General features: G+C 27.2%; 2 protein-coding genes across 2 annotated transcripts in view; both read left to right on the forward strand.

The window, feature by feature from the left end:
• LOC147807407 (uncharacterized) overlaps positions 1-3,519 on the forward strand; it is a 5,045-nt gene extending 1,526 nt beyond the window's left edge. The window contains exons 1-5 of the mRNA XM_087168492.1: positions 1-696; positions 897-1,187; positions 1,414-1,533; positions 2,307-2,494; positions 2,747-3,519. The exon at positions 1-696 is cut by the window's left edge and continues 1,526 nt beyond it. Coding sequence (XP_087024618.1) covers positions 570-696; positions 897-1,187; positions 1,414-1,533; positions 2,307-2,488 — 720 coding nt within the window. The 5' untranslated portion in view covers positions 1-569 and the 3' untranslated portion in view covers positions 2,489-2,494; positions 2,747-3,519. The remainder of the gene's footprint in view (positions 697-896; positions 1,188-1,413; positions 1,534-2,306; positions 2,495-2,746) is intronic.
• Positions 1-17,000, forward strand: part of LOC107442328 (zinc finger Y-chromosomal protein) — a 90,779-nt gene that overhangs the window by 41,484 nt on the left and 32,295 nt on the right. Inside the window, exons 3-5 of the mRNA XM_087168930.1 lie at positions 7,838-8,042; positions 13,611-13,802; positions 15,959-16,176. Of these exons, the coding sequence (XP_087025056.1) occupies positions 7,838-8,042; positions 13,611-13,802; positions 15,959-16,176 (615 nt within the window). The remainder of the gene's footprint in view (positions 1-7,837; positions 8,043-13,610; positions 13,803-15,958; positions 16,177-17,000) is intronic.

The following is a 17,000-nucleotide window of genomic DNA, read 5'->3' on the forward strand; positions in this document are numbered from 1 at the left end:
ATTTTGAGGAACGGAAATCTAAATCTTTCGGGGGGAAAAGATACTTTTATTTAGAGAAATACGTTTTTGTATCCGATTTCGTGACTTAAAACATCGTCTTCACTAACTAATTAGCATATTTGAGGTCAGACTCTCGGACCTTAAAGAATGAGTCCAAATACGTTATCCAACGTTCGTGATTTTTTTTTTTGATTTAAATCAGATTTTTTTGATTTTTATTCGAACACATTGTAAGAACTTTAATGTTTAATCAAATGTTTAAGTAAATGTTAAATCAAAATAATATTAAAAAATCAACACAAAAATATGGATTTTAAACGTTTCTTACGAAACAAAAAAATAAAATTTTAAGAAAAAGTTTTTTTTTCTCCTAGAGTTGAATTTGTGAAGGTCACTAAGGTGATCACTAAGCGTTAGCATTAAGCGCTAATCATTTGATTTAAATCGTGATTTAAATCAAGCTGATTTAAATCAAAGAACCCTGCTGCCAAGCAGTCAAAGATTATTAAGTTTTTTTCCCTCTTTGTTTCATACTTATCATAGTTATTGTATAAAAAAAGATTTTAATTATGTTAGCAACATATTTAAAATCAAATTATTTTGCAGGCAAAACGATAATGGTTGATGAAACTTTTTTAGCGAGAAGAAAGTACAATAGAGGAAGAAAAACTTCGTCTCACACGCAAACTGTGTTTGGTAAGCATTTACAAAATTAACAAAAATAGAAACAAAATAGATAAATTAGGTTATTTTGATCTTTATTACCAGTTTAATACTTATTTCAAATTTTTTCATAGTTACTTTCATTAGACTATAATTATTATTAAATTTGTTTTCGTCTTTATTTTGTAGTTTATCTTGGGATAATTTTTATTCGGCATAAATTATCATTTCAGGTATGTACTGCAGAGAGACGAAAGAAGGGCTGTTTTTTTTAACAGAAGGGAAGAAGAAGAGAGATTTGTGGCCGATTATCCACAAGTACTGCCATCCCGAAACTGGCATAATTTATAGTGATCAGGCTAAGCAGTATAAAGGTGTTCAGAAGCTGTTGGAGGAAGGAGAACATAAGACAACGAATCACTCCAGAGGAGAATTTGTAAATAAATTGGACCCCCTAAATACCATAAATCCTCTGGAGAATGAAAATAAACATTTTAAAAAATCCTTGATAAGTCGACGTACAGGTAAATCATACTAAAAGTAAACAATTTTATTCAATTAAGGATTTATTATATTATTTTCTTACATTATTTTATTATAATTCTTATTTTCATATTTTTTATTGACTTTGAATACGCCCACCTTAAGAAATATATATATATATATATATATATATATATATATATATATATATATATACTTTCACAGCAATAACGATAACCATTTGAATGAATATTTATCTTATTACAGATAAACTATTGCGACAGTACATGTCGCTGCATTTCTACAGGAGAACTAGGCTCAATCAACATGAAACTTTGGGAGAGAAAATTCAACAATTCATAGATGATGTGAAGTCAGTATATCCAGGTATGCAAATTACCATTTAATAATTTTAATTTTTGCTTTCATTTTTAGTTTTGGAAGTAAGATTTATTCTTTCAATTTCAAACATTTACTTAATTGGTAAATCTTTACCTATTAATGACTTAGGTATTTATTTTTGGAAATAATTATGCTTTAGCCATTCTAAAGTAATATTTTTCAATGCACACTGTTTTTTAATAAAAAAATTAGGCTTTTTGTTCCATTAAAATGAAAATTCTATTTTAAATAAACTTTTAAAATACATTTTAATAATTTATTTAAATTTTAAACAATCTGTAATTAACGCACTAAAACTAAGTATGCTAAGTATTAAGAAGAAAAAAATAAGGAAACATTAATAACAAAAATTTCTTTAAAAAAAACTCTCCATGCCAAAAAGTCGTAAGGGTTATTCAATTCCTGCTCAAAAACCATAAAACTTGAAATAACGAAATCAACATTCCTAAGTTTAAATATTTCTTTTAAGTTCAATTGATTATTTTATGAATCCAAGTGATCGTTCACTTTGTTACAATTAACGTTTTAGCAAAATGTTTTTACATTCAATTATTATAATTATTTATTTTATAGACAAATTTATTATTATTATATCTATTATTATTATTTTTTTTTTTGTGGGAGGGAAGTATGAAATTTTAAAGGAAGAAAAAATATGAGAGGCCATCAAGGGGGTAAGCGAACGGAGTTAGCAGGGGGCGGGATCATCACCCACTTAGTAAAAATAAATAAGTCTAAGTTCATTTTGTTTATTGCAGGGCCTGCTTCAGGAAAAGGATTAAAGTTACTAGAAATAATGACACCAACGGCCGAAACGGAAGGCATCGAACATCTGATGCCGAAGAAAAGAAAAATAGAAGAGGTTAAAGAATATGACTTAACAGAAGATGAATTTGAAGATGATCCGGGAGATCCGGATTGGAATGAATGGATGGAATAATAAAATGTAAGCTATTTAATTATAATCACAAACATTCAAAATTTAAACCAAACGCGAAACCCCCAGTGTTTAGTTCCCAACCATGCTTGGTACTCATTATCGACCCACTGAAGGGATGAAAGGTTGAGTGAACCTTGCCCGGCCCGAGGATCGAACCTAGGACCTGTGGCAAGACAGCGCGAAGCCACTCAGCCACCGGGCGTCGAATTCTTAATATTCTAAGTCATAAATTGTATTAAATGTATTCTTCTTTTCCAGCTCTTCAAGTCCAGGTTCCAGTCCATGAAAGTGCTAGTATAAACACAAATGTTGTAATGTATGAAAATTTGATGTGTGCGGAAATTTAATATGTATGTAAAATAATGTATAATAATATTTTTTATATATAATAATGTATAATAATTAATTTATGTATAATAATTAATAATATATGTAAAATAAATATTTTGAGTGTATGACTGTTTTCGTGTAATACAAATCTATAATCACAAGTTATCATAACAGACGCTTACAGGCGATCTTGATTACATTTTATTTAGGTTTACAAGTAATTTCTTGACATCATATCTTCTTTGTATATTATTTGGTTAACTGAATGATGCTCATTTACGTGGTAGAAGAAAAACAACCAGTGTTCGAGGTTGTTTCCAAAATCGACATGGTCTACAAGTAGAAGCAATTTTACAGTGAATCGATTATAGAATTAAGGAATCACTGAACTAATCGATAAATGTTGAATCAACAAAGTGAAACAATAAAATCAACGAATCAGATAAATTAATAAATCAGCGAAACAAGAATTCAAAATATCAGTGATCATTTAAATCAAAGAACAGCGAATTTATTAATTAGCCACTCAATACAATAGCAAATCAATGTATGAGTGAATAAAGGAATCAATGAATCAGTAAGTTATAAATTAGAGAATCGGTAAATTAAAGAAACAATGAGAGATTCAGCTTTTTAATAACTGAGCGAATTTGTCAACGAGGGAATCAATCAAACATCTATGTTGAATCTATCAATTAATAACGGATTAGATTCATATATGAGAGAATTAATGAGCTATTAAATTAATAAAAATTAAATAATATTGGATTAATGAATCATGAAAGAATTGATGATATAGTTAATTAAAATAACCAGAAAACCCATCATTTACTCATTTATTGATTAACAAAATAATTTATAAAGAGAATCATTCTTCGATCTGGTTATTTATTTATTTTTTTCAGTAATTTATCGTTGATTCAGTTAATTACTTATTCATCTACCAGCTGATCATCATCGTGAAAACATACATAATAAGGGTGGTTATCACAAAACCCCTGTGTAATAGTGTCTGTTAATTTTAGTGATCAATCGGTACAAGTTTCATTTTTTCCTCAGTACTATTTTCTTTTTTTAATGTGCACTTGTTCCAGTAGGACGTTTTAAATATATAAATATAACATTTACAAATTATATTTTAATTCAATATTTAAGTTAGTCCATAATAAAATTAAAGATTAATTATAAATAGCCTTAATAATATTCCATTAAATTTTTAATATCTTAAAAGCAAAAAAAAAAAAAATTTTTTTTACTTTTCAATTATTAAATAGTACTGATATATAAGTAATATAATAAATGTAAAAGAGAAAGAATTTTGCACATATGCAACCAGCATTTGCGTTACATGGAGAGGAAGACCACGGAAGTTAGCCTAGCGGTATATATATGTGTATGTATATGTGTATGCATATATATATATATATATATATATATATATATATATATATATATATATATATATATATATATATATATATATATATATATATATATATATATATATATATATATTTAAATATATATATATATATATATATATATATATATATATATATATATATATATATATATATATATATATATATATATATATATAATGTAAAACTTTTTAAATTAACTTAATTAATTAACAGGAAAATATTGCGAATTAATTTACAGATACCATTATCATTACAAAAATGCTAAAAAATATTAACTAAATTTATTTTAACTTTTCAAACTAGATGTGAATAATATGCAGGAATAAAAATTATCAACTCCTGTATCAGTGTTACTTATATAGAAAAAATAGAATTTGAAATGAAAATCTTAAAAAAAATAATCAAAACATCAGCAAACCTTCAAGTACCCTCTTCATAGTAAGTGGTAAGAAATTGCTTGACCTCGAGCGTCCTGTTTTAGCTAACAAAAAACTATTTAGACATTTTGGAAGCATCAGAATTATCTTATTTGTTTAAATAGCAATGGGGAGCAATACCTTATTTTTTTAGATAGTAATGTCAGAAGCTTAAATATGTACATATGCAAAATAGTACTTTTTGTGCATAAAACCCCTATAATTTCAAAACTATTTTGCCGATCAATTGAAAGGATTTAGCGTAAAAAACTAAATGCGTTCGTCATAGTTCATTTATTAATTCGCAACAAAAACGGCTTTTAACAACAATAAATTGTTTAAAGAAGTATTTTTATTTTCTCACAGGAGTTTTCAGATCAAAACACAATTGACACTACTGACTGTTATTGAGAATTCTTAATTTTTGAAAGCTAACTCTTATTTTTCCCAGTAAGTTTTCAAAGAAAAGAAAAACTCACTCGAACAGTTAAAAAATAATTGTTACGAAAAAAAAAAAAAAAAATACTTGTCAGCCATGTTTAAGTTCAATTTCGCGGCATTTTTTGCACACGGTACTTTCTTTACTCGAAACAAAGGTGTAGCGTGAGGGGGGAACGCGCGTTGTCTTTTTGAAAACTTCTCCTTCATTTTAGCTATATATATAGTATATATATACATTTATAAATAAATATACGCTAATATAAAGAATTAATATGCATATATACAAAAAAATTAAATAAAGAAACAGTTTTCTATGGAAAAAAAAAAGCATGTCTCCCCCCCCCCCGTCATGCTACGTATATGGAGACACGTGAACGACCGTCATCTTGTTCAACAATTGGCGGGTAATTTAGAGCGGTCATTCAGTTTTGCTATAATGTTGAATAGGCATGTTCACGTGTAATTTTTCCCTATGTTATAACGTTTGGCATTTTTAAATAAATTTTGTTATTTCAATTTTCGAATTATAACTTCTACAGTACTAATAATTTTAATTTCATTTTTTAGAAATTACCCTTCTGCATTTTAATTAAAGAATAATTATTATTTTTTAATATGAAGTCAATGCCGAGCAAAGGATTAAGCTTTTAAAAACTGTATTCACCAAGTATTTTATAAATTATTTATAATCAACTTAATAAATTTGTGATCCGATAATTGCAAATCAAGAATGCCTATTTTTATTTATGTCTTTCCTTTTCCTTCAATACGGCCGTGATTTATTTATATATCTAAGGATAATTTCATTGAAAGAGCTGGTAAGTAATTTTACAATAAGTTGGAACTTTATTTTTATAAAAGAAATACTTAGTTTACGTTTTTATTAATAACATTAAGTGCTTTTTAGTTCAATTAACTCGAGATTTGTTTTTTAAATCTATTTCCTGTTTTAGAAAAACTTCACCAATTTAGAATAATATGTAACAAGAATTTATTTTAAAAATAATAATTACTTCTTCTTTAATGTTTAATTACAATAATTTTTTGTCAGAACAGTGTTGCATGAGTTAGAATAAAGGTTTTGTTTTAAACGTATTTTGCTAATCAATAATTAGCAATATTAAAAGAAATGCTAAAAAACTTTTTTTTTAAATATACTCATTTAAAAGATTGTTCTTTTCCTAAATTAAAACTAGGTCTCTTTGTTTTCATATTTGTTTAGTTTCCAGTTCAAACAAAGGGAGAAAGGATCAGGTTTGTTTCTTTCGTAATTCAAACAACTCCTACATCATGAAGCCCATCCCACTTCAGACGATTTGCGAAAACGTCATTTTTGCCGTTTTTGGCCACGCCCCCTCAAAAAACTCCCCGCAGGCACTCGTAGGGATCTCGCCAAATTTTGGCGCCAATTTTGGCGTAGATCACGATACGGAAATCATCCCGTTCTCTTCTCTGCGGAACCCAAATTCTTTCTTAAATTATGCAATTTACAGGAGAAAAGAATCCTTTTTTTTTTTCTGTTTATTACACAAACATTGATTTTCCAGTTTCCTTTTATAAATATGTTAAACCACAAAATTTAAAAAGTTATTGTCTCACTTTGGCCCAAAGTTGCTTATAACTTTCCACATTTTGGTCCCAGAATAAACTTATCCGAATTTATTACGTTATTTTTTACGATGTAACTATTTCAAGTTCGTTATCATAGCACTATTAACAAGTTGTAACGCTTTCTACCTTATTTTACAAATATATAGTATATTTTTTTTATACTTCAATAAGTGTTTAATATTTTGATAACATTTTTACTAATAAAAAATTGCAGTTGGCGGATATTACTTTTATCTCCTGTTTTTGTGATTAAAGCACTGTACTAGCTTATCCAGTGGTTAAAAAAACATTTTGTAGTTAGCTACTACTTTATTACAAATGTAGTTAACTACTACTTTTTTTAAATTTAGTGACTTCAATCTTTTCGTATGTAGTTACTAGTTTGCTGCCAGGCTTAATTCTCACCCATATTCAATTAAGATATATTTATTCAAGTTTACATGTGTTGCTTTCTTATTATAAACCAATTTATTTTACGAAATTTCCTTTTTTTTTTTCAATCCTTCAACTTTTTATACCTTTCTTCATAGGAAATATTAAAGAAATACTAGGAAAATTTTTGAAATTTCCAGAAAATTATATGTACCTACTTTTTTTTAATAATTTAAGAGTGACTTTCAATAGTATTTATTATTTTTTTTTAAATAACAAGGTCATTTCTGTGTCATTTTGTTTTAGTGTTGCAATTAAATTGATTTGTAATATTGAATCTTATAAAATGGGCAGGCCACTTAGTAAGAATGGAAGAAGACCGTATTGTTAAAAGGTTTTTGATGCCCGGCCGACAGGAACACGTAGAAGGGGCAGGCCAAGTCTCAGATGGCTAGATACCCTGGAGAAAGATCTATCTATATTAAAAATAAAGAATTGGAAGTCCATTGCCAAAGGAAGGACAGCTTGGAAAAAACTACTGGAGAAGGCCAAGGCCCATCCTGGGCTGTCGAGCCAATGAGGAAGGAAGGAATATTGAATCTTAAAAAAGATTTTTTAACAGTGTTTTCCCTCTTAATTTAACTCTCTTTTCCTATAGATGAACTAGATTAAAATTCCTGATGATTTAATGTATTTTTAATTGAATTCTGTTTTTTAATTTTTGGAATATTTAAGTTTTACTTAGATTCTTATAGCTTTTCTTTCTTTTATCAGAAACTCATAAAGAATACTTTACTTCAACCAAAGCTAAAATTGACAACAAGGTCTATGTGATGTATCAATGTTCCATGTGCAGTTATTCTTGCCACGGTAGAACTGATATGAAGAAGCACATCTTGACACATACTGGTGAACGACCTCATATATGTCACATTTGTGGGAAAGGATTTGTACAGAAAAGTAATTTAAAGGTTCATCTTTATGGGCACAGAAAAAATAATCTTTTGTGAACTGTTAGGAAATCTTGCTAAAATGAAAAATCTGTATTTTGCATAACTTGATACCTGCTAACTTTTACACATTTGGCGTAAAATTTCATTTCTATATTTAAAGTGGTAGTAAAATGTATGTTTTCTATATATTCCTTGCATTAATAAACTTAATTTATGATCTTTTTGACCACCACTATTTTTTAACAAATTAAGTATAGATATCAATATGTAATACTGCCATGATAGTCGGCATAAGCTTTTTCAAAATACAGCGTATGTTTCTGCCTACAATTGTAATTTAAATTGCATTTTACTACCACTGAGAAAAATCATCCTGGAAAGAATTAAAAGTTGGCAGGTATGTAACTTCTCATTTTTTTCTATATGTATGCTTTTATTGCCTTTTTAACCTTCTCTTGAAAACAATTGTGCATTTTTTCTAATATTGGAGAGCATTGTTATCACTCATTGCAAAGAAAATTAAGTTTATAGGTTTTTACATTTTTCTAGTGTTTTATACAGCAAATCAGGGTTGCCACTCCACTGTGAAAAACCTGGAAAATACAGGAATTTTAAAAATTACCTGAAATTACAGAGAAAATGCTGGGAATTTTTATTTTTTCTTTACAAACTGGGAAAATACAGGTAATTTTGTTTTTTATTTTTGTCTTTTAAAAAATTTTGACCACGTAAAGTGTAATCTATGGGATATTTAAGGATGATATTTCAGGTATACTAAACTATTTTATTTATTATAGCAATATTTAAGTATGTTCAGCTGTTTCTTTTTTCCTCTAAGCTGTTCCCTCAATTGAAATTAGTATAGTTAGCTCAATATGGCTGGTACAAGAGCACAGTAATTGTTGTTTCCTCTTAATATATTGTGTATAATATGTACAGCGAATTTTTTTTCTTCCAGATTTGAGTGGCAACCCTGCAAATGTAAAACATTATATTATTTCAAATTTTTAAATATTGCAGTTTTCAACTAAAAAAAAAATTCAGTAAACTAATTTCTTTTGGCATATAATTTTAAATAGTATAACTTTTATATTTTATTGCACAGCTTTTTAATTGGTATTTGAATATTATTAAATACTTTTAACTTTTTCCTGGGGGCTGTGATGATCCTTATTTTCCAGAACTTTTCAAAATTGAGTTCTGTATAAATCTTGTAATCATCTTTCATTCTGTGAAAAATTTTGAGATGTACATCTCTTGTCCTAAATTCATATAAATTGTCGGGGTTCTTTTCTTTGTTTTGTTACACTCAATTAAAATACATAAATATGGAATATACTGTAGTGCAATAAATGTGGAAACCTTGCAAATATAGAATCTCTTGGAAAATATTCCTGCAGATTTAAAATAACATTTCTAAAGCATTTATACAAAAACAGTTATTTTATTATTTCTAAAGGTGAGTTTTTATTTTTTATTTAATTATGCATTAGAGAAATAATGTTTCAAATCCAATGGTTAATTTTTGTAGTTAACTACAACTACTTAACTAAAAATGTTTTTAACTGCAGCTACATCTACTTGTTTGTGATTACAAACTACTTTTAAATAATTAACTACTACTTTTTAAAGAAGAATTTTTCTGGAATTTACACTCATGTTCAAAATCAAAAAATATTAAAAATTAAAAGAAAAATTCATAAAAGAAGTTTAAAGAAATGAATTGGCTTATTTAATTGGGAAAAATTAAGTTGATGTTTATATGCTAAAAGATCTGTTCATGTTTATATGCTAATTTATTATTTTGAATAATTTTTTAACTATTTAATTATTCTTTCTATTTCAGGCAGCTTGTGTCTGTGCTTCCTCTGAAAAAATTTGTAACAAAAATAATAAGTTTACTTTTGTCTTCACATGATAAAGCTTGTTTATATAGAAATTTTGAGTATAGGTGTAATTATTGAAAACACAGTGTAAATAAAATCATTATGACATTGGGCTCCTTTTGAATTAGTCAAAATTTGTGTTAGCCAGGAATTTCAGGGAGAAATTTTTTTCTTTCCATTTGTTGAATTAAAAGTTAGAGTATTTTTATTAGAACTATTTACTTATGTTAATTACATTCTTATTAAAAGATTATTAATGCAAATCACATACTTACCTAAATATTTAGCTACAAACACAAATTTTTAAAAAAAAAACTAGATTTTAATAAATAAAAAAAAGCATTTGGTTACAAAACTGTTAAGTCAATAGATGATCAAATGTTTAATCACAAAATCGCTTTTCAAATAAAAATCTAAAATTTAATCACAAAATAAATATTTTTTTAAATACTCTCTTTTGCTTATGCAATTTCGCTGTACATTGTACTGTGTAATATTTGTACACAAGACCTTTAAAAATCTATGCTCAATACTAAAAAGCTGGAATATGTTGACATTTTCATTAAAAAAAATCCAAGTTTAATAAAATTTTCTATGGTTATTAATTATTTTTATGGTTATTATAGTGCTATGTATGAAGGAAAAAAAACACAAAAAATTATAAAGGGAAAGAGCTGCAGACTATATTGGTGAAATCAAATGTTTTCATTTGAGTAAATAAGACTAATTACCATAAAATCTTAGAAAAAAAATTTATAAGAATATTAAGTAGATAGCTTCATTAAAAATTGCTTGATTTACATCTTTTAGAAGTTTGGCCAAAGAAATTTTAAAAGTTTGCAATGAGCAAAAGAGAACTGAAACTTTTTGAACTGTCTGTTGTCTCTCTTTTTTATTTAAAAACTATTGTGATGCTTCTTCTGAAACGCTTAGGGACAAGGTCCTTCTCATTTTGCCGCTGATGGTCTTGAAGATTAGCATCAATCAGATTAAAATAATTGTCTTTTAGCATTGTTTTTTTTACTTAACTAGCGTTAAAAGTACTTGTCACGAATCGCTACAAATTACAGGTTTTTTTTGTTTTTTTTTTAACTAAACAACTCCAGCCCATACGCTACTTTTTTTTAAGAAGGTAGAACACTACGCTATGAAACAAAATTGTGACTGCAGTAGTTTCTGTTCTTGTAGCTAGCTAATGTAATGAAAATTTTGTATTTCTATTTTTCTCCTTTTAATTTTATTTGTAATTTAGATATGGAGAAATAAATATGGAAGTACTCTTTTTTCATTGCTCATTTTTTTAGTAAAATTTTTAATGTAATAAAAAACGATTGATAAACTAAAACATAAATTTTGTGTTTTTTAAAATTAAATATAAATTTTTCATGTTTGGGGGAAATTTCACCCCATACTAGTCATTGATTTATAACTAGAGAGGGATAAGGTATCATCAGAAAAAAATAGGATTTTATCAAACATTTCTTAGTTGCCTAAAAAATTACAGAAATTCGATAATTTCCAGAGCAGTAGATTTTTTGGCAAAATTTCCCCTAAACACCGCAAACTGTTTCCTTGTAAATGAGATACAAACTCTTGTTAAATATATATTTAATGTTAAGTAAACTTTAGTTCTACTTTTACCAACTCATTATCTGTAAATTCCATACTTTGCTTAATATATGTGCGCACTTGATGTCATTACACATGAAATGTATTTATAGATTTTTTTTATTTTTGTGCATTAATTTCCTGTTTTAATGAAAGTACTAAAAATTTTGAAAAAGTTTTTTTGTCTTTCTTTTTCATCAGTTTTTCTCAACAATAGAGGCAACTACGTTTATTCCAGTCTTGTAAAAGCTGACTGCTTCATGCATTTTTTTATGTTGTTTAATTGAATATTATGTCTTATTATCAATGACTAATAAATTTTGCTGTATCTTATTATTAATATTAAGTTTCCTTTTATTTTTCCCAGTCATATTTAAAAATGTATGTTACCCGATTGGGTTGCATTGGTGCAGTTGATTTTAAAGTACCTCTGTTGCCAACTGGAAGCGATATTTTTGAATCTTACTAAAGATCTTGTGTGTATGTATGCGATATGTAAGTCAAATTTTCTATGACTGAAAGTAAGGAGGAGAAAGTACTAATTCGCAGATTGATTATGGCATCTGGCCAAGATTAAAATTATGTGGCAAAGCTATTTAAAAATACTGATGGCTTACTGAGTTTTAGTGATAATCTCAGGCTTAATTTCAAGCATAGTTTATGAACATCTGTCAGAGAGAACAGTGAAAATCTGGAATTGACAAGGAGTTTTATTTTAACTTCAAAAATTAGGGAAAGTTACAATTTTTATACAAAAACCTGGAATATTCTCCTATATCATACCTGGAAAATAACCAGTCTTAAAATTTTCAGTAACAATAATCAGTTATTGAGATTTGAGTTAAATAATTCTAACATCTATTACAATTATTTACTGTAAAAATTTCACATTTTAGTCAAACTGAAATGTTCCTTTCCTCATTTAATAATATTTTTTTGCGCATCAAATCTAATATTTCACATTATAAATTATATAATTAAAGTTTTCTGATGAATATGTAGTCTCAACTTTTATCTAAATTTACCTGGAAAAGTCAGGGAATTTTTTTTTCTGAAATTGAGTGAGAACCCTGATCATTTCTCAACCTCTCGGTAACTGGATCAAAATACAGTTAAATCTCTTTATCGAAAACCTCTATATCTCAAAATTCCTTACATTTACTATTTAAAATCAATGTATTTTCCATGTCTATCTCGAGATTTTTTTCTTTCAAAACCTCTGTTTCTCGAATTTCTAATAGATCACAAATGCCCAAACAATATAACAAACGAAAAAGGTTAGACGTCAAAAATCTTTAAAAAGATTATTTTCAGTGTTACATTTAAAATTTTTTATGTAAATAGATATATGTGGTATAGTTAATTTACAGAAATGCCTATATTTTTCTACTCAAAACAATTAAAGCACTTTTAATCGAATTCCTTAATTAAATTTAATTTTTTAAAATTCCTGTATAACTCGAAACATCTTTATCTCAAATTTTTTGCTTTTCCCGTAAGATTCGAGATAAACATGTCTGACTGTACATACAAAAATTAAATTTACAATTTTTTATGGTTATTTGCGCATTTAATTGAATATTTTACTTATTTATTTTCATGCGAGCCAAGCGGTCAGCATGCCTGACTGCGAATCTAATGATGGTTGCGGTTTGTGTCCCTCGTAGGACATAGATATTTTTCTGTGTGTGTTGTGTGAATGTGGCTCACCCTGTGAATGGGTCACATCCTTACATGGGTAATGTTACTTGCCTTCATGATTTAGGATCACTGATGATGATTAAATGAACAATATTTCTGTTATCTTCTGATGTGAACAACATGAAGTTCTGTGCCTAGGGTTAGAAGAAAAAAAATATTTATTTTTCATATAATTTTCATTGTGTATTAAATTTTCAATTTAAAAACTTTTTGTTACAATATATTTATAAGATAAATATTCAATTTTTAGAAATTGCATTAACAAATTGCATGTTCTAATAGAAAATAAATTTACATAGTGTTATGTTTGTATCCTGTTAAGCTTAACATTATGATTAGAAAGCAAATTGTGTTCTAATGTTGTTGGTTTTCTTTCTTAGGTGTACTTTATAATGATCAGGCATTGTTCTACCCAATGAAATCAACTTATTGCAACAAAGTATGCAACTCATACAAATGTGTACTGTGCTCATATACTTGTGTGAATATTGGTAATATGAAAAGACATGTTATTGTTCACACAGGAGAAAGACCCTACATATGCAATCTGTGTAACAAAACTTTCAATCAAAGTAACCACTTAAAGCGTCACGCTTTAGTGCATCTAAGACCTTGATTTATTTTACTAAAAGAACTGTGTTTTTTTTTTATTATGTCTTTATAATAAAGTTATTTGTATGTTAAGTAAATTTTTGTTTTCGTAAAATTGCTTCTGATTGTTGAGCATAATTCCAAGGTAGAGACCCTCTCTAGAAACTTGGCATTATCATGGGATCATGCCTAAGATAGAATGCTGGCTAAATTATTATAATAGTAGCATGACATGATAATAATTTGTACAGGGTGGCCACTCTATAGAGAGAATCTGAAAAATACAGAGAATTTAAAAATCACCTAAAATACAGGGAATTTTTAGTTTTTCCATACAACATGGTGCATGGCATTTTTAAAAAGTGCTTAAAGGTTCTTATTTTCGTTTTTTAAAAGCCCTTAAAGGTGCTTTTTTTATTGTGTTTTTTTAAAAAGAGCTTAATTTTCCCTTTTTAAAAATTAGATTTTTTTCTTTGCTGTGACAATTTCTGCCACGTATTATGCAAAAGCGTGCTTTTCACATTGTTCTATTCAACGTTTTCACAATTCATTGAAACACTTGCAGGTCTGCCTGAGCGTATACTGAACTGGGTTCGGTGAGAATCTTACTGCAACTCAATAGTTATATAGAATTTAATTTCTCTTGCCAGTTGATGTAAAAAAATGATTTTAAATTAATGAACCATTTTTAAAGAGCTGTGCAATTTATTGCTTTAAATGATTAATGGTATTTTTAAATAAATCTTTATGACAATTAGTATAAATAATCCTCAAATTTTTTTCCTCATCAAAGCTTTTCTTAATTTATCTTAATTTTATCTTCTAAGCTTCAAATCTATTTTGTTGTTAATATAACTGTTTTTATATGTTTTTCAATAATGTTTTATATTATGCCATTCTTAGTACTGTTTATATTTACATAATCACTAAAATTTTCTAAATTGAAAGGATTGCTACGGTTTTGCTATTTAGGAATATAAATTTCCTGGTTTCTTAAATTTTTCTGAATTTGAATAAAGCATTTTAACATTCACGATGTATGAAAATTCCTTTGGCATTTTACTGTTTATTTATTTCCAATGCACATGGAGTAATATGTCATTTTTAATAGTTTTTCTTAAGTAAAATTATAAAAATTTATTTCTTTTTCCATTTCCGTTTAAGTTATGACCAAAAACAAATTTGCTTCAATATTTCATTGACTTTTAAATTGTTAAATTCTAGAGCTTTTAATCTAGCTTTTAAGTTTAGACATTAAATGTGGATGGTTAGTACCTAATGGCAAAATCGGAATAATTGGTTCTGGCTGTCTCCTCTGCAACGAAGCTTTTTTTTTAATTTAAAAAGAAAGAAAAACTTGAAACTGTAAATGTTTTTCTAAGTTCATCTTTCCAAACTATCCTTAATATTTAAATTGAAACTGGAAATAGGTTTATAGTGCATAAAAAAAATTTAAGTTGTTGAGGGAACAGTCAAGACCAATTATCATAATTTTTCCTTTAATTTAAATAATTATTCTCTTTGTTTTCTATATTCTTTAAAAAAAAATTATGTATTCAAGCTACATTCGTATAATTTTGAATTCTTGAATCCATTATGTAGTATGCATAAGAGCAAAGTAGTTTCTGTGTTTGCATACTATGCTAAGTATTAGACAATTGCATTACTCCTGAACAAAATATTATCTTTTTCTTTATGCAAATAATGATCCAAAAATGTATTTGTGATTCCCCCCCCCCCTTTTTTTTTTACAATTTTTGTCTGTTTTTTTTCTCTTTTTATTTTTTTTATGCAAAATCATTTATTTATCTTAGTGTTTGTTTCTTTTAAGATACTCATTACGAGCATTTACCTTGATTTTGCTCAGCTCCTTTGCCATTAATGTACGTAATCTAAATATAATTTGAATGCAGTGTGTGAAATAGATAACTTTGTTCAGCATCACATAAGAAGAACTTTCAGAAAAGATCATGCACAGTTCCTGTTTACCAAAAATTAATTTTAAGCACTTTGTTTCAAGAAAAAAATAAGCAAAATATTACTCAGTTAAAGAAAAAAAATATTGACGCATGCTAATTTAAATCTTTTAAGAACATTTCATTAGCACATGGTGTTTAAATTTTCTTCTTTTTATTAGATTCTGTTTCATCTCAGCAGTCTCTCTACTACTCAACAAGGCAGGTTCTCGGCAACAAAGTCTACAAAAGTTACAAATGCACTTTGTGCTCTTATTCATGTCACAACAATACAAATATGAAAAAGCACATTTATGTCCATACGGGTGAGCGACCTCATGTTTGCAATGTCTGCGGCAGAAGATTCACTCAAATTAGTCACTTAAGAGTACATTGTTTAAGACATTTATAAAAAAGCTCTTTTATTATAAAGACTGTAAGATGCTTTGATTTTACTTTTGGTATATCTCTTACTATTAATAAATCTTTCTGCATATAATTAACATAGCTGCCAACTCTACTGGATTTTCCAGTAGATGACACAATTTTGCCAGTTTCTACTGGTTTTTGCAAATTTTAGAAAATTCCCTAAAATTTAGTAAGTCTCCTTAAAAAAATCCCTATTGAAATAGAATTTTTGTACATTAATTGATTGAATATTTAAATAAGTATTACAGATACATAATGAAGTGAACCTCATTTATAGAAATCAGTTCAGAACTTTTTTTGTTCTAAAATGTTTAGTTTATTTTTTATTCTGAACTCTCTTTTTAAATTAATGAAAAAAAATTTTAATTATTTTTGATGAATTAAATGCAAATTTATATTCGAAATTATGAGTAAACATAATGCATAACATTTCAAATATGTCTATCATAGCTGTAAAATATTGCAGTTTTTCTATTTTGTTGACTATAAAAGTCCCTTAGATTCCCTATGTGTAAAATATTTAGTACATTATGCAAAAATTATTCTGGAATTTATATTATTTCATAAAATCTACTGGATTTGTTTCTTTTCCGTGTTGGCAGCTATGATTTAAATACTCGTACTAACAAAAATCATTGGTTTAATTGTTAGCTTTATTAAATTTGTTGCAATAAATATTTATTACTTCTAATTAACAATTTTGGTAAAAAAACCTTTTTTTAAGAGAACAAAAATCTTCAAAAAGAGTTATCGAGAATAATGGCCTATTAGCTTGAGTGAATAACTGTTGCTCTG

This window comes from Parasteatoda tepidariorum, chromosome 7 (genome assembly GCF_982258835.1).
Source record: "Parasteatoda tepidariorum strain Cologne lab strain chromosome 7, Ptep-v5.0, whole genome shotgun sequence".
Lineage (NCBI taxonomy): Eukaryota > Metazoa > Arthropoda > Arachnida > Araneae > Theridiidae > Parasteatoda > Parasteatoda tepidariorum.